The 19,259-nt window shown below is 34.8% G+C and overlaps 1 protein-coding gene across 4 annotated transcripts in view; it reads right to left on the bottom strand.

Annotated features, from left to right (window-relative positions):
- USO1 (USO1 vesicle transport factor) overlaps positions 1–19,259 on the bottom strand; it is a 68,668-nt gene that overhangs the window by 2,324 nt on the left and 47,085 nt on the right. For 2 of the 4 annotated variants that reach the window (XM_028508258.2, XM_036022223.1), the window contains 14 exons: positions 17,812–17,952; positions 15,951–16,039; positions 15,463–15,617; positions 14,835–15,046; positions 13,368–13,388; positions 8,462–8,572; positions 8,018–8,136; positions 7,700–7,881; positions 7,314–7,435; positions 4,489–4,627; positions 3,218–3,381; positions 2,476–2,556; positions 1,846–1,944; positions 126–233 (listed from right to left, as the gene is read on the bottom strand). In XM_028508258.2, the coding sequence (XP_028364059.1) occupies positions 126–233; positions 1,846–1,944; positions 2,476–2,556; positions 3,218–3,381; positions 4,489–4,627; positions 7,314–7,435; positions 7,700–7,881; positions 8,018–8,136; positions 8,462–8,572; positions 13,368–13,388; positions 14,835–15,046; positions 15,463–15,617; positions 15,951–16,039; positions 17,812–17,952 (1,743 nt within the window). The remainder of the gene's footprint in view (positions 1–125; positions 234–1,845; positions 1,945–2,475; positions 2,557–3,217; positions 3,382–4,488; positions 4,628–7,313; positions 7,436–7,699; positions 7,882–8,017; positions 8,137–8,461; positions 8,573–13,367; positions 13,389–14,834; positions 15,047–15,462; positions 15,618–15,950; positions 16,040–17,811; positions 17,953–19,259) is intronic. The other 2 variants (XM_028508257.2, XM_028508256.2) reach the window with 1 other exon arrangement.

Raw genomic sequence — 19,259 nt, 5'->3', positions numbered from 1 at the left:
ACATTACACCTCCTTAGAGATTTCTTCATAAATCTAAGGATTTGAGAAATTGAATGAAATAATCTCTAATTTCCTGGAGTTCATTTCATGTAATATACAGTAAATAAAGCTTCACCAAAACCAACCTTTAATTCTTTAGTTTCTTGTAATAATGCCGACAGCCTTCCTTCTACATCAGTAGCTTTTGCAGCTACTACAGTTTCACTCTCTCCTGGCACAGGAACTGATTGTGACTGAAAACAGAAATTGGGGGTGGGGTGGGGTGGGGGGAACAGTTTCTTGAAAGTTATGATCATTATGAACTCCCAAAGGTGATTTAATTTTCTTGCTATTTTGACATTTTATTTCTAATGACAGAAAATATAGCTCCCTTACATATTTACATGAATCAAGTGCTTTCCCTAGAAAGGTGAGCTGTCCCTTTCAGTAAAGTAGAGGCTGAGACAAGAATGATAGGCAGCAGCTCTCATCAGAGGATGAGGAAGGCTGGGTTATACTACCTCAAGGTCAGACCAGAAAAGCAATCAACGAGACGGCTCTAACACAGCTATAACATAGCATTTAATAAGCAGAGAGTATTTTTCAAACTCTTATCCTCATAAAATTCCTGTAAGTTTAGTTGACACTATCATTTCAGAGAGATAGGTGGGGACATGAAGCTGAATGCCATTAATTGGTGACATCCAAGTATTTTCTTAAGTGCTATAGGAATTTTTCTTAAAGCAGTTTTTCAGTCTTTTCCCACCGTTTTCCTAGAAAATACTGGAAGTGAGGTGCTGGTCTAACAAATATCTAAAAATGTATAAAGGGCTTCAGAATTGCTAGAGGCTAGAAGAGTTCTGAAGTGCATGTTAGCCAAAGCCTAAATTGCTTTGAAGTCTAAATTGCTTTAAATTGCTTAGCAGAAATATGGTCATTAAAGGCAATTCTGACCAGGGCTCAGGAAGAAACAAGGAGAGCTGTAAAGAAAGTTTCTGTGGTCTTAGAGAAAACAATTATCATGATAAACAGAATGTTGGTAGAAATATGGAGGATAAATATGTGGGGTTTTATTTGGTTCAGGTCTCAGAAAGAAATGAGGAAAGGGGAGGAAAGGCAATTCTTGTTATAAAGTGGCAAAGAACTTGGCTGAACAGTGTTCCAGTGTTTTGTGGAAAGTAAAACTTGTGATGAACTTCGATATTTGGCCGAACAGATTTCAAAACAAAGTGTTAAAGGTGTGGCCTAGCTTCTCTTTGCTGCTTACAATAAAATGTGAGAGAGGAATAAATTGAAGAAGGAATTAAGCAAAAGGGAATCAGAACTTGAAGGTTCAGAAAATTCATAGCCTGTCTCTACTGCAATAAATAATGAGGCATGTTCTGGTGGAACAGCATGGGTGTGGCCGGACAACCACTGGGGAAGAGGCTGCCTGTGGGAGGGACTCGGGGATCCAGGCACCCACCTCAGCAGGAGCTGGGATAAAGATGTGATTATCCAGGGAGGACCCAGGAGGACCTTCTTGTATGACGGCTTGGACCCCTGTGCACTGCATGTGTTGCCAACAAGGTTTTTGACAATTTTATGCCAGCAGTAAATCAGCTAACTTAGACCGAAGGGTATAGAGGCGAGATGAAATCCAAAATACCAGCAAAACAAACCAGTAAATAACTGATTAAATTGACCTGGTGAGTCTGTCTTAACATGGCTACCACTGTGGACTAGAAGGCGATGTGACTCTGGCTAGTCAGTAACCTAAAGGGAATGTACTTTTAATAATTCTGCTTCTTTTTCACAGTGGCTTAGAAACTGCATCTCAACCTTGTGTTTACTACTTTTCAGGAGAAAAAACATTAACTAACTTACAAATGCTTCTATTTTCTGTAACAGCTCCTGTTTTTCTGTCTGTAGTTTGGTGATCTCCACAGATTTTGAGTTTAACTGAGACTTTAATGTTGCCAGTTCCTAAGAGAGAAAAAACAGTTGCACTGTAACATAAATAGCATTAATTTTTGTCAAGGAATGTCTGTCTACATGACGTACAAACAATTTTACCTCCTGTTTTATTCTTTTCAGTTCTAAAAACCAACATTTTTTCTGGACAGAGAGGTTTAAATATCCAAAACACTGAACCAAGCAATTATCGTGATCAACAGTGTATGAATATTAGGCATAAGATTTTGTATCTTCATATTTGCATCTTATAAACATATTTATATTTTCTGTAACCATTAGTTCACTGATAATCCACAAATAACCTGGGTGAGATGCTGAGGTCTATTAAAAAGAACACCATTAAAAATTTTAAGAAACAATAAAATTCAAATACCATTACTATATAATTAAAACAGCTTTTGGACTTTCCAGTGGCTGTTGTCATTATCAGTTTTTGCCTACGCCTGACAAGGCAGCTCTAGATCACTGGAACTGAAAGGTGGTTACTCTATTACAATTAAAATAAGACAAAACATAATGTGGATCAAGCTGGAAAATTACCTGTTTCAATTCTGCAATTTGTTCAGAATCTCTAGCTGAAGCTGTTGCTTCATTTGTGTCCCGGGATGTTTGGGAAGATTTCTATAAGCAGCATAGAAACAAACTATGGAATAAATTCAGTCTAAAGAAACAGAAAAAAACAAAACAGACTAACTACATACAAACAGGGGTGGGCAAAAGTAGGTTTACAGTGGTAAATACTGGAAAAAGAGTTTACTCCTTATTGTCATTTACTATTTATTGTATTACAACTTGGTAAACCCACTTTACTCACCCTTGAATGAGCTACATCTTACAGATGTTTACCAAAAAATTTCATATCAACATTTTAATTTTGATAAAATTTCAAGATACCATATATTGTCTACTTTTCCATGGTTAATAAATTTATACTTATAACAAATAATTTATTAAATCTAAACACTTATCTAATGTCATATGGAGAAACAGCATACAAACAAGTATTTTCTGAATGATTTCCATGCATTAAAAGAGCTTTATACAGAGTATCTCATTTAATGCTCACAACAGTGAAAAAGATATTATCAGCACCATTTTATAGATACGAATATAAGTTTAAAGAGATTAACTGCTTAAATTCAATTAGCTAGGAAGCAGTGAAACTTTGGACAGTCTGACATAGCTCATATTCTAAAATCTTAATATGATATGTTGACTTACCGGATCCAGACAAATAAACAAGCAGGATAAGTGCTCTTATTTAAAAATTTTAAACACTTACCAAATTTTCAATCAGAGAGTCTTTTTCGGCCAGTTGGCTTCGTAAAAATTCCTGATTACTTTTTAGTTCTTCTATCTCTTCTCGCAGCCTGCCAATCTCTTCTGGTGGGATGCCGTTCACCTGGGCCCCGCCATTGGAAGAGCCGTGATGCGGGCTGTCTTTCCCTGTCAGACAGGCAGAGATGTGGAGAGCCAGTGTGAAACCTAAGTTTTGTCATTTTTTGCACTAGAAGATTCAGATATAAATATAAATACATAATTTGCTTAATTTACTTTGGCAGCATTTTTATAATCGTATTTCGTTTTTGCAAAATAGTGTATTGATAAAAATAGGAAATTGATGATGTTTTCAGGGGTTCCGAGAGGAAAAACAGCATAGTCTTATTAAGACTACACAGGTTTGGTGATGTAAGATTAAAAATTACAGTAGTTTCAATTCTGATTCTGTCAATATAAGAGAAAATGAAATCTCCCCAAAGGAATAGCTTTCTTTATGAACTAAAATAACTGACAAATTATTGTCATAAATAAAGGAAGAGATGTTTCTTTCTGAAAATTTTAGTCACTTTGATACAAATAAACTGTATTTCTACATAGCTTGCATTCCAACCATAAGCACTATGGGATGATACTACTTGAAAATTTGAGCTTTTCATGTGCCAGGAACTGAACTAGAATTTTACTAACATTATTTCATTTAATTCCCAGATGACAAAGATGTTATCATCAGCTCAGTTTTGCAGGTGAGGAAACTGAAAAGTTAGACCAGTCATTATTAACTGGCTACACATTAGAATCTCCTGGGGAGGACACTGAACTAATTAATTACTGAGGCCTGGACCCAAATCTGACAAATTAAATCACAAACACAGTGGGATCTTGGTGGTACTATTTATTTATTTTTTAATTCAATATTTTTTATTTTTCAATTACAGCTGACATATAATATTGTAATAGTTTCAGGTATACAATATAGTGATTAGCTATTTACATAATGTACAAAGTGACCACCCTGATAAACTTAGTACCCATCTGACAAGTATTGGTGCTATTTAAAAAAAACAACTCAGGAGATTCTAATGTGTAGGAAGGTTGAAAATCAATGGATCAGATAAAATCAAATAAGTAGCAAGGAAGGTGAACTTCAAAATGTGTGAACCTGATTCACACATTTGTCTCAGTGATTAAGTCAAGACTAGTGTACAAGAATAATCTGCTTGACTTTGCCCAGCTCTTGGGAACACTGCAAGAGTGATGGCCAGCCACACTCACCTAGCTGTACTTTAAGAAGATTGTACTGATCCTTGTGCTGCTGAATCTGAGATGCCTGCTGTGTGACTGCTGTCTGGAGCTGTTCGTTTTGACATTTTAATGTAGAAATCTGCTGCTTTAATTCCTCAAGTTGCAGATCCTATGGAACAAAACATAATTCAAGTGTTGTAAATTCATACCAGTAAGAATTAAGATGATGAACAAGTTAAACATTAGAGATTACTTTGGGTCAGGATGTTAAAGTACTCAACACTTCCAAAATCATTCATTAATTAGACATCAATATATGCACCAAGGCCAATTAACGTGCAAGAAAACCAAGATTTCAAGTAACATCCCACTAATAAGCACTATGGTACATCCTGCAACCAGACTACAATCATGGGGAGTGGGAGGATCAAGCTGAAAAACTCCACTTTATGGTCCATCAAAACTTTTAAGAAATTTATACCAAACTATGTAAGAAAGGGAGCACACGTATATATACATATGCATCTATATTACTTTTCACACTAAAAGACAATCACGTAATAGAACATGTAGAAGACTGAAAAGAGAGCTTCCAACTCACCACCCTTATATAACTAGTTGAAATTTGATCTATTTCTTTTTATGTTCTTTGAATTTTTTTCCAAAAAAGTTTTTAAACTTGTCATATCAGTCCATATACCATTTTGTAACTTTTAATTTACATACTATTCAATCATAATTTCTCCATACTACTAAGAGTTTTCATAACTTTTAATGCTCACTTAATATCTCACCAGTAGATGCAATATGATTTATATTCAAAGCAACAGTGAGGCTGCTTCCCATTTTTCTAAATGATAAATATTATTACAATAATTGTCAGTCGACATAATTGTCCTGAATTTTGGAGAATTTCTTTAAAATAGATCCTCATATGTCAAAGTGTATACATTTTATAGCTCCCTGTGCTTGTTGCCTAATTGTTAAATGTAGCATTTTAAGTGGTGAGAATTTTTAAAAATAATTTATAAAGAAGAGTCATTATAGTAATTATGTCAAATCACTTTTTCTTCTTCCAAATCACCATATCTATGAGACCCACATGTAGGATATAACATCACATTCCATGTGTTTATTTTCCAGTGCTCTAAAGACATTACATTTCACCATCTGGAAATGGCTCCATATTTGCACTAAGATATAGATGAAAAATCCCAATAACCACAGGTAAGGTTAACAGTTAAAATTTGGGTCATTCAAAGCTGATTCTAATTTACTGATTTGCTTACAAACTGAAAAAGCTCAGACTGAATGCTGAATATAACACTATTTTTATTCTTTCTCACAATTTCAGACTTAACAATATAGACTCCAGGGAAGAACAGAATATGGCGCCTTTCTCACTTAGAGGGCTCCACCTGAGCCCTCACTTGCCACACCTGCTCAGGCTGTGCACAGCCAGCAGCAGGGGAAGGCTGTCCCGAGTGAACTGCCATTAGTGCACTGTGTTTATGACACTGGGATTTTAACACTATTGGTACTCTCTTTTCAGTAAGCACTTCCTAGGATTCCAATCAAGGTAACATGATGAGGAATTAAATGAGAGAAAAAATGAAGAAACATTTTTAAGGAATGTAGCAGAAGACTTAAGGTGTTCAGCACAAAGCAAATGTGGAGATTCTCTGGTATCCTGCAAAGAAAATGTCAATTGATTTTGAAAATGTATTTTCAACTTAATTCAAAATCATCCTCTCTACTAATCAGCTCCCTTTCCTGTTCTATTAACTCAGTATCAGCGATTCAGTTGTGTAAGACAGCGGTCTAAGGATCGTATTTGACCCTTTCTGCTCCCTCACATCCATCATTACTAAGTCCTGCCAATTTATCTTCTTCACTTTCCACACTTCTCAGGTCATTTCTGTTCCATGAAGCATGAGCTACAGAGTCCCAGTGACATATGTATTTGAATTCTGTTCCACCAGCCAGTGAGTGACCCTGGACAAGGTTAAATTCTGTCTCAGATTCCTCATTTATTCTAAACTGAAGATATTAACTACTTTGTACAGATGATGTGAAAAATAAATGAGAAAGTGTTTCAAATGTGCTCAGTGATCACCTAGAGCAGAGTAAACAAAATCTGGCAGCCAGCATCACTATCATAGTCACCGGTGCTCCAACTCCCTCCCCTAGCACACCACAGCCACCTCCTCTGTGGGCTCCCTCCCCGTCACCTGGCCTCTCAGAGTGCTCCTTTGTAGAGCTGCCAAGTGCTCTCTGTGCCAGCCAGCTGAGTACCCATCCTCCCTTTCCTCTCTTGCCTTTCACCTAGCTTACTCCTAGTCATCGTTTCAGGACTCAACTTCTCTGTTTTCTTGAAGCCACCTTTCAGTGCTGCCATACAGCTTTGATTATCTTTATCACTAGACTTAATATGTTGTAATCCATGTGTTGTAATAATCTATTTATAGGTTTATCTACCCATGAGACTGTGGTACAGAAACATGTCTGATTTACGTCTTTATCTATAACATACTGCATAATGCTTAAAACATAATACTGACTTTAGAAGAGAGGAAGTTGGGGGGTGTGGAGAGAGAGAAAGAGAGGGAGAAACACCAATTAGCTGCCTCCTGGATGAACCCCGGCCAGGGATCGAACCCGCAGCCTTTTGGTGCATCGGATAATGCTCCAACCAGCTGAGCCACCAGGCTAGGGAAGATGCTTTAGAATTATTTAGGAAAATAATTAGTTTAATTCTCTGTATCCTCTTGCATTTGAAATGCCAGGAAAAATTCTTCCCTAAAGTAGAAAAGTATCAGTATATCAGAGAAGGTATACATTTTATCAGTACGTACTTGCTCTCGTATCATATTTTTATAGTGAGTCACAATATTGTCATGCTGTTCTAATGTTTTCTTCACTTCTTCTTCTTTTTTATCTTCTTCACTGGACTTATAAATAGCCTTAGTTATCACACCTACAAAAGAAAGCTTATTTAAATTTTATTTTGAACATTTAAATACTAAGACAAGCAGTAAAAACTTATGTCCTAATTTGCATGAGAAATAATTTCTCCAATTTTATTAATGGTCAAAAGTCCTTCAATGGTCTATACACCAAAAGCTAAGAAAAAAACCCACTTTTAGGCTTATCATAAAGTCTGCATGTGTCCAGAATATACATATACAATATAATCGTAGGTACTTTCTAATGAATGCCAATATAAATATTCTTATCTTACCTTCGAGTTCTTTTACCAGCTTTGTAAACTCATGATCAAATATCATGCATTCTGGACTGGGAAAGTTGGGCTGGGGTTTCTGAGATGCTCTGGAATACAACTCATGTTTGCTAATAAATCCTAGTTTCTCTATGAAATTCTCTTTGCCAATCCTCTTCTCTATTAGTTGCTTTAGTTTCTCTCTACAGAGATAAGCACATTGAGATGCTTAAGAAAAAAATCAAACAATACATAAAAACTTGGTCTACATTATACTTTGGCAGAAAAAGAAATGATTTTCTCATGATGGAATTAGCAGGTCATTCCCCCCTTACTTACTTCATGTAGCTCTCAAGTGAGTTATCATTGAAATAAATAGAAATGCCCAACAGAAGGGCACATAAGCCTTGGACCAGCTGCTCTTCCTCTCCAAGATTTTCTGCAATTTGTCCCGTAAGCTGGAATCTTTGTTAAGGAGACTAATGGTTCATAATATTTACAATGCATTATTTTATAATTTTTGCATATGTATTTCAGATAGAAGTTTCTATAAGAAATTCTATATACAGTCCTAGCAAGCAAAACACAAAGAATGGTATGTGTACACACACACACACACACACACACACACACAGCTTTAGCAAGCACTATTACTACCTTAACAGTTACAAACATAAAGAAAATTCAAATACTTGGGCCACAGAGCTACCTCTAATTGAGAGGAAGAAATAAAAATAATAATAGGTAATACTTACATGTATCTTACTACAATGTAAAGGATACAAATGGAACATTGGCTGAATTGTGAAGAAAATGTGTTACAGCAATGGGACAGTTACTTAGCCAGGTACAAAGCAGCATTAGTAATCCAACTCTTGTCTGAATTTTGCTTCCCTGAAATAGATAAGTTGGCAAAAATCTCATTTTATTTTTTTCAAATTTAAAGTTGCCCTAAGGTCCCTCCCTGTTTGCATAAAAAGATATTTAATATCTTATAAAAGATGTGTCAAAAATCCAGATTTTAAAAAATGAACGACTGTGTATTATGTCCCCTTGTGCTGTACTTTATTCCCAAAAAGAATAGTAGTAAGAAATCAGAACTGATTTATGTTCACGAGCATGCATCGGGTTATCTAAAATACCTGGAAAAGATTGGTCTGCTAAGGAAGAACTGTATGATATAGATGCTTAAAAAAAAATCTATCAATCCTAAATCACTTTACAAAAAAATTAATTTACCTGGCATATTTATGATGTTTCAATTAAAATGTTAAAAACAAGTTTCTAATAAAAACAAATTCTACCTCCTTCAAAAATCACTGAGAAAATTACAAAGAAATAATCTCCTGAATTACTTAGTCAAGTTCCATTGGAGAATATATTCTCTAACAGAAAAATATATAAACCATATTACAAACTTACTGATAACATGCCAGATAATAATAAATCACAAATATAATGGAGAAAAGGATTTATTTAAGGTAGTTAGCTAAGTGCCCTAAGTCATTAACTACACTGCTGCCAAGTATAATTAAACAATACTGAGCACTAGCATGTACATCAAAACTGTTTTCCTAAATTTTGATACAACATATTTATATTTCCTTTGGAGGATATTCTGTTAGCTGATAACATTGTTACAGCCCATACTGTATTATATATAACCTTATTAAGAAAAAAAAGTTGTATGAAACAAAATAATGTAAATGAGCACAATAATGTATTACTTTGGGAGTAATTTAAGGAAGAAAATATCCCAAACACAATTATTCAAAGATCTAGACAGGAATGAATTTAAAATAACCATTACTGTGTTTTGAAAAATTTCTAGCACCCAGACTGTTCTAATTTAATGAATCTTGATGTCAATATCTTGGCCTTTCTATAATTTATTTTCACGTATAGTTAACATTTAAACAAATTCAAATTCTACCTCTTCGAATGATTTGCCAAGTAAGCATTAATTAGCATGGATTTAGTTTTTACATGATGTATTATTTTTCTTGCCTCTACATCATTACTGTGCCCACAATATCTTCATGTTACCCAAGTAAATTTAATAGTTAAAACATATACCCTTATTCTCAATTGACTGTGTGCTCTGTAGAACTCGTAAGTAATTACTCGAGTCATAAGTGCACATGCTTCATTGATTTCCCTGGTTTTACATAAAAAGTTTATTATTACTTGAAAAACTATTTGTAGTGCCAAATATACCCACATTGTAGATACAACAAGGCATCCTGTCAAATCACTGGCTGATGTCTGAGTCAACAAAGGTGGAATTAGGTTTGAATTTGGATTTTCTAGAAGTATGCCATTAGGGGTCTAACTGAAGGATAAGAAGAGCAAAGTCAAACATAACTAGTTAGAACTAATTAGAAGAGAGAATGGAACAACAAAAGAACATAAAGTATATAAGAATGAGTCTAATCAAAATTATATAAAATTTAAACTAGGAAAATTTAAAAACACTCCTAAGGAGCACAAAAGTAGACATAAATCAATAGAAAGAAACCATGTTCAGGTAGAAAAACTCAAGACCATGAAGACATTCATTCTATATTAATTTATAAAATTAATAACATTTTAAAAATTAAAAAAGAAAAATAGTAAAATTTATAAAATTAATGTAACCCAAATAAAAATATCAACAGATTTTTTTCTCTGAAACTAACCAACCTAGTTCTCAAGTTCATATAGAAAAGTAAACAAGCAAGAATAACCAGAGAAACTGTAAAACAATGAAAAAGAGCAACAAGGTGATACTAACTCATGAATACAGTCAGCATATAACCATCAGTGGGTTACAAACGGATTTAACACAATGTTGGGATGACTAGATAGCTATCTAAAAAAGATTAGAGGATCCATATCTCATATAGTTTAACAAGGAAAACAGAACAAAGATTTAAATACAAAATTAAACCATAAAGATAAAAATATGGGCAAATTTCTTAAAATCTTGAAGTAGGAAAGGCCTTTCTAAAATGACTTGAAATGTAGAAGCAATAAAAAAAGTGACACAAAAAATAATCCAAACAAAATGCCAAGGTCAAAAGAAAAATGACATTTCAGGAAAAATATATTTGTAAGTTATCACAGGCAAGGGTTGAATTCCTTAATATGAGTTCCTATAAACCATAAATGATTGACAACCCAATAGAAAAATGGGCAGATGAACTATTAAGTAAGCAGAGTTCATGGAAAAACTTCAATTGGTTTGTAAACATAGAGAAAGTGATTCGACCTTTTAATAAGAGAAATAAAAATTACAACTCAGTGAGATAACATTTTTCACCTCTCATCAGACTAGCAAAAGTATAGGTGTAACAATACATTGTTGATGGTGGGGAAACAGATAATCCAGCATGCTGTAGTCTTATTTCACTTAGCTAGTAGAAGTGCAAAATGGCACTAAGTGAAAAAAAAAAAAGGTGAAGAACAGTGTGTATGCATAAAAAGCACTTGAAGAGTATGGAAGAAATGCCCTTTACCTGGCAAAAGGTTCTAGTTCCCCACTTCCTGTCATTTGAATAACAGGAAGTGGGGAACTAGAACAGAGGTTGGGTCCAAGACTTCTTATTGTATAACTTTTTATATCATTTTGATTTCTAAACCATGTATTACCCATTTCAAAGGGACATACACATATCTGTAAAGGACTAAAGTTTACTTATAAGTATGGCAGTATGATATCAGTAAAAAGGACATTTGGTTGGGAATTTAACGTACCAAATCTACTGTCCTACCTTGCACAAGTTCGATATGCTATGTGGGCTGGGCCCCAATTTCCTCACTTGGTAAACAGAGGCATTTGGATTAAATGATCTCATTAAGAGGATACCGGGATTTATATCCTGGTTCTAAAACTCCTCAATAGCCTTTAAACCTTACTTACTTCTACTTCTCTTCTATATCCTTGAATAAGGGTAATAACTGAAATTTTACCAATAGTTATTTTTGAGTAGTTGAATGAAGAACATTATTCTTTTTCTACGGTCTACTCTTCTAAATTTTTCAAAATGGTAAGAAAAATAAACAATTAATGAATGCAAAAATGCTATAGTATTTGTCCAGTATACCATCATAAAATGTTAAAAATGAGATCAATCCAACAAAATTCTGCTCAAGTTGCTTTACTCCTTCAAAACAAAATCAGAAAATGGGCATTAAAAGCTATCAAAATATTTTATGTCATTGCTCTCTAATCATTTGATGGATCCTTTACAAGATAAACACCTAGAACAACTAAGAGAAAGCCCTACCCCACTTTCTGATTAAAATGATTAATTTTGTTAATGTTTACATATTTGTATGTTTGTTGATATGTTTAAGTCAAGAAAAAAATACATATCTCTTCCTAGGCCCCCAGAGTGTAGGAACCATTGAGTATCTCTGGAAGAACAAATGGATGCTGAAATTATTATAATTTCAGAGCATCTAAGTTATTAGAAATCATGTATTTTACTTGATGGAAGAGAACCACAAACAAAAGAATTCAAGCTGAATCATCTTATCTTTAACATAAGCTATTATGTTTCTCCTATTATATTTTCTATTATATTTAAATAAAAATATCTCTTATTCCTACTTCGTGAGTTTCAAGTTTAGTATTTTTCTATTCTTTATAAAAAATGTGAAAAGCCAATATTTTAAACTTCTAGTGTTAAAGTATTAAAATGACATTCTATAGTATTCTCATGAGATTCATTTTCTAGTGGTGGCCTCTGGAGATAGAGAATTAATAGGAAAGGGGTATGAAATAAATATCTGGGACTAGGAATATACTAAATACCTTGTTGTCTTGAGTGTTTTGAGATATATTCAACCACCGAAAATCATCAGATTGAAAACTTAAGATCTCTATTTTACTGTGTATAAAGTATACCTACAAAAAAATTCCCTCTTAAATGACTGATATGTATACTTATAAAATACTTTACCTAATATCAAAGATTCTGCAGGCCAAATATGTCTGTGTGTGAGTTATTAACATGTGTTAAATCATGCTCACACAAAGATACAATTCCCAACAGAACCTGTTATTACTACCCACACCACAAATGAACACATGCGCAAACATGGACATTAAGGTCCATGCCACAAAACAAAACAAATCAAAACCAACGAATCACACTCTCCCCCCATCAAAAACTAATCCCGAATGGTAGTTGTAGTATATGAGTTATAGCCAGAAAAAGCCATAACATTAAATTTAAAATCTTTCAAATTACAAAATTATACTTACTATTGTACATTTTCAGTAATCTAGTTAATATAGAAACCATCACGTTCTTTCATATACTGATGAACTAAAGGGAAAATTGTTAACCCTAAATTTTACTATCTTTAAAATGGTTTTAGGGGAAATAAAGAAGCCAGCTTGGGTGAAAAAACAGAAAAAAACACCGAAAAGCCAAAACCAAGAAATTCCTGAAAGTGGAAGCACCCCTGGAGGAAGCACAGCAGAGCTTCAGACTGTCATTCCCACGGTTCTTAGAAAACCACCAGTGTCCCAAGGAGAAAAACTAGAGAGCACTTATGACAGAGATCAACTTGCTGGCACATAAAAGTGTGAGTAGAATATAACTTCAAACAAGCAGTTAAAAAACCAGTCAGCAAACCCAAGACAAGAAAAGCTTTGCTGTAAGAGGAAAAGGCCTAAGTCGACACAAGTGATACATACCCGTCTGTCGATCTTATCACCCTGCAAATTATACATTAAACATTATTCATAAATATTACTGCTTTAGAAAAATTTAAATCTAGAAAAACCCCTCAAATACAGTCTCTACAAACCCAAGCCAACAATTTGGGACAGGACAGTTCTAATCTTTTATTACATTAGAATGCATGTATATTTGAAGGGAGAAAGAATATTTTCTAGCACCATGATTACTAAGAGTGGGAAGACACAACTATCTTGAGGATTTCTCATTATGTATTAATTGTAATTACAATATTAGAGCAAAGTCTGTAGTGATGGTACTTAGACAGTTAGTTACTGGTTGGCTTAAGAAAAGCTATTTTCAATGGATAGCAACATAAAAATACCAACTATTAAATAAGTAAAAATATGAATATTTTTGGATAAGTTTTTTAAAACAGTAAGACATAATGATAAATCAAAGATAAACTTTCAACTGAAGTAAACCAATTTTAACAACAAAGGAAGTTATCAACTCCCTTTTCATTTATAGTTAATTTTTAAGATTTCATTTATCACTTCCTATGAATGGCACTGACATTTCTTTAAAGCTAACAACAAAAGATTCCATATATGCAGCAAAATTAAAAACTAAGGATATGGCACATTATTATGGGGGGGGGGGTCAGACAATTCCAGTAGGTAGAACAATTCAGACTTACCCACATTTTTCCTCCCCCCCAAGTGACTCTGAGTGTTGATGTCTTTATGCTGTTGCTAAAGCATGAACTTGAATTGTTCAATGGCAATGCTGGCATGTGTGGGCAAATCATCCAACAGCAAGTGATATTCCTAAATGCCTTAGCATCCATTCTTCAAGACTACTGTTCTTATCAGTAGTCTAAAAAGTTGCAAACATTTTTACTTATGGTTTTCTCTGTCTTACTAGGTAAATTATATGCCTTGGGGTTTTGAGAATTTGAGAGCTCACCTACATCAAGAGGTGTACAGGTTAACTACATAAGCACTGAACGGGTTATTCTATCTGTTTCCTGAAAGGAAGATCAGTTGCTCTGGGAAGAGAAAGAGGGAGATACATAGCTATGAACCACTTTATTCTATTCCCTCTCTTAAACTGACCTGAATTAAGCTACTGAGCAGAGAAAGAAAATGACATGAAAGAACACTCTGGATAATTTAAAAAGAAAACAAAAACAATAAATATCATTCTGCCTAGAATATGTGTTTCCATCAGGATGCAGACCTTATTAACTATCTGGCAAAACCATTCTTGGAAAAATATTACTTTTTCTCCACAGACATGTTTCTGGTTACAATGAGCTAATAAGCAGGTAAGTTCTTGCCTCTTTCCTTGCTCATCCACATCTATTAAGAACACTCTTAAATTCTTACATCACTGGCATCAAAATGTGCTATAGCCAAGCCTCTCACCCCGGCCCCTTCACCCTGGCCCTGCCACCAGAGAAGCCTCACTGGCTATTTTACCTGTGAAAGGATGTTGGTGCACTGCTGCAGTAAAGAGACCGGGGGGTTGCCGATGCTTGTAGCAAGCTGGACCCTGAGCAACTGTTCTTTCTGGGTGGAATTTTCTTGCAGAGCATGGGCAAGGGCCACAGCGGCACACCAGTTTGAAAGTGAATCAGTAGAAAACAAACCTCCACACAATAATTGACCAGCCGAAACTGAATTACCTGTTGCTACAAAGAGGGCAGGCAGACGATAACAACAGAAAAATTTATTATGCTGTTTTCCACACATAGAAAAATAGTGTAAAATACCAATCTAAAAATTTGTTAATTAGTAATATTAAATAACATTTTTGAAAGTCTGCCTTTCAAAACAAAAATGGAAGATGACAGAAAAGACCTTGGAAGAAAAGTAGCAGAACAAAGAAATATCAAAACACTTTAGGCATCAAATCGATAGTGGTAGTATTTCAGAAAATGTCTACCTTAATTATCCACTACATTTTTAAAGCAAATTCAAGGAAATGCCATATTTTAAATATTCTACTATACCCAGGTCTTTCATCATTTACAATACAGTTTATCATTAAAAGCTGGAAAGACCATTATTTACTTTTTAAAACAGGAATCAGAACTAAATTATTTACCATCAATGGTGGAAGGTAGAAGCGTTGACACGATTTCTCCTTGTCCTTTTTGGTTTTTATATAAGAAACACTGGAAACAATAGAGAACAGCACAGCGCAATACAAACGGCTGCCTTTCATTAACCATGGACATGAGAAGTACTACAATTGCCGGTCTGTTGCATGTAAAAAGAAAAGAACAGAAAGAAATATTGCAACCCAAGTGCACAAATCAGTCACTAGTCATTTTTGTTGATGGAAAAACCATAACCAGAACACCAGCAAGTTAAATAATGCGTACATATCAAAGACCACTCTTTTAAAGTACCAACATATTTATCTTGTCAGATACTTTCTAGCTTCAACACACACAATTTCTTAAAAGAATAAGTTATACACACACACACACACACACACACACACACGAGATATATTTATCAATGACACACTAAAAACCCAAAGTAAATTTTTATTTCCTCAGCAGAATCTCAGTATTTCCATTTTCCTACCTTGGTGGGTTGGAGGGTGCGTTTACAGAAGCAAAGTAGTCTTGGTTTACTTGGCAGCCTCGAATAACTTCTGATACAGTGTTAATGGTCTATTAAAGGGGAAAATAGTTTAGAGAAAGTAAGTCAAGGAAGGAAACTTGTTTTGCAAAGAAGAAACTGTTCATCTCTGCTTTTTGCTTTTCAATGCCAAAATTCAGGCACAAAAAAATCAGTGACAGCATAAAATCTTGTAATATGTTCTTGAGATTATATTTTTAAAACTTAAGTGTAGGCCTCTAAAAGTAATACTTTGTCACACACATTCAAAATCTCAAAAAACTAAAATTCATAATATCCTCTAAGAGAGAGAATCTGTTTCTACAAAACAAGAAATGAATGCTTTAAAAATAAAAAAATCTCCAATAGAACAAAAAACCAAACTAGATCCAGAAAGTCCAACAATCTATTAATAGAGTTACAAAAACAGAAGAGAAGAGAGGAAATTATCAAGAAATATAAGCCCTGGCTGGTGTAGCTCAGTGGACTGAGCGCGGGCTGCGAACCAAAGTGTTGCACACTTGATTCCCAGTCAGGGTACATGCATGGGTTGCAGGCCATGACCCCCAGCAACCACACACTGATGTTTCTCTCTCTCTCTCTTTCTCCCTCCCTTCCCTCTCTAAAAATAAATAAATAAAATCTTAAAAAAAAAAAAAAAGAAATATAAAGAACATCTTGAGAACTGAAGGGCATATCTCTGCTTGAAAGGGCCTAGTGAGTACCCTTTGAAATAACTGGAGGAAGAAAAGGTCTACATTACAGCACATCATCAGTAAATTTCAGAAAACCAGAAACAAAAATCCCAGAAGTGTGAGAGAGAAAAAGCAGGTTATATAAAAGGATTAAGATTCAAAATGGCTTCGGACTGCAGTGACACTGGAATACCATTCTGCAAGTTGAGAATGTCATTTCCAACTCTGAATTCCACACCTAGCCACACTTCAGATTAACTCTGTAGGTAGAGGAATAACATTAAAGAGCTAAAAGCATATTCTCTTGCCATTTGCCTCTTTTCAGGAACTTAAGTAAAATAAGATAAAGAAACAAGGGGGAGGGAAGAAGACAAGAATCCAAGTTAAGAGAGGGGTAAAGGAAATCCTAGGAGGAATGGTGAATGAAAGTCCAGGACAAGAGCCATGCGGCACAAGTAGAGAACAACCAGTCCATATTGGAGCAGGATGGTGGAAGGTTTCCAGAAAAAGGTCTGGGATAGGGAAGGATGCAGTAAGCATATCATAGTATTAATATGCATAGATACACAGAAAATCAATAATAAAAAAACACTACTATAACACAGACTTGAGAAAGGGATATTAAAAAAAGATATAGGGCCCTGTTTGGCTTACCTAGGAACAGTATTAATATAGTTGTAAAACTGTAAACACTGATTATTGATGTAAATATAAATCACTGGGCTGACAGGAGGAAGGTTATAACCCTGGGAGGGCTATAAAGGGGGGTAATGATACTAATGTAGGGAGGAGTGAGGCCACAGACAGCTGTTTCTGTTATAAAACTTTTATTATTTGAGCTTTTAATGTACATGTGTTAATTTGAGAAAAATAAAAAGTTGAACACAATAAAATTAATGAGAAATCTTCTAAGCTTTAACATTATTATATATTAAAATTGAGGAATGAGTCCACCTTTTAGAATTGATAGTCATCATTATGCTAATTATATTTTAGTAGGATCAATAAGGAATTTAACATACAAAAACAGCTAGTTATTACCGTTTTTCCTTTAGCTGATATCTACTTTTTTCTAATAATTCCCAGGGTCTCAACTTCCACCAAGCAGTCTCTGCCTTTATCCAGCTTACCTCAGTCAGAATATCAGCAGGAACTCCAGTAGCCATGAGGATGGTGCAAAGCTGCTGCAACAAGCCACACTGGAACATGGCTTTCTGGCAGCTACTGGTAGCACCAGGAGGGTTGGTGGGAGATACCAGGACACGAACAAGCTGCAAAAGAAAGAAAAACCAAAATCTGTCTTTTAAAGATCAAAGACTTTCAAAAAGTCTGGAGGCAACTTTGATCTATAAGAACAAGAAAAATCTATGTGAAGGATTCCCTCACCTGCTCAGCCAGATCTGGGTGGGCTTTCCCATGCTGTAATGGCTATAGCTCTGTTACAGTACTCTATGATGCTATTTGCTTAAGTCTGTCTCTTTCATGTGATTGTGAACTCCCAGAGAGTTCATTCTTGTATCCCAAATACCAAGCACAGTATTGGGAACAAAGTCTATATTTAACAAATGAACGAATGAATAAGTAACAGGGTGGTATTTAATTGAAGTTAAGATTTCTTATTGAAGTAAGGATGAAAAACCTCATTATACAGCAGGTCTGAAAACAGAATGTGTGAAGGTGTGATAAACTCCTAAACTGGGAATATTTAAAGAGAGGATAAAACAAACAACTGGAGACATGGTACAAGATTCATGTATAAGCAAGGGGCTGGACTTACTGCTTGTTAGTGCTAATTAAGTCCCTAACTCTGATCCTATGACTAGTCTGAACTTGAAGATGAAATTTCAGTCATCCCAATGAAAATTTCAGTCATTTCCATACATGAAAAATGTCATCCCAAACAAGTATTCAACAGTTACAACTTCAAAATAATTTATATGTATATATATGTATTACATTTTAAAAGTAGAATTATATGAATGTGTGTATAAAATCTTGTATATCAAGATCAAATGGAGTATTTATGATAATAATTTATTAAAAGGGCTGATTAATAAATTGATGTCACTAGAGGGAGGCTTTAGGATTCTGTCCTTGGACCTTTCTAGTTAGATCTCTGTGGTTTTTTGTTGCTGTTGTTTTTAACTTTATTTTTTATTGTTGACACTACTACAGATATCCCCATTTCCCCTCCTTTGCCCACCTCCACTCAGACCTGGCCCCCCTTCCCTCTGGCCACCACCACGTTGTTGTCTGTGTCTGTGGGATATGCATACATGTTCTTTGGCTAAAACTTCCACCTTCTTTCATTAGCTATCACCACTTAAAAGAAATTCTTTTAGAGTAAATATAGAACTTCTGGTCAAGATGGAGGCACAGGTAAACATGGCTCACCTCCTCATACAACCACAGCAAAAATTACAACTAAACTACAAAACAACTATCATCCAGAATCATCAGATAATCAAGCTGTATGGAAGTCAGAATTAAACCAAGGAATTAAAGAAGTCACATTCATCCAGATGGGTAGGAGGGGCAGAAATGCAGGAGATGTGGAACAGGCAGTCCCACACCCACG

The sequence above is a fragment of the Phyllostomus discolor genome, chromosome 1 (genome assembly GCF_004126475.2).
Source record: "Phyllostomus discolor isolate MPI-MPIP mPhyDis1 chromosome 1, mPhyDis1.pri.v3, whole genome shotgun sequence".
NCBI classification, from domain to species: Eukaryota; Metazoa; Chordata; class Mammalia; order Chiroptera; family Phyllostomidae; genus Phyllostomus; species Phyllostomus discolor.
This window is presented reverse-complemented; position numbering and strand designations above follow the sequence as displayed.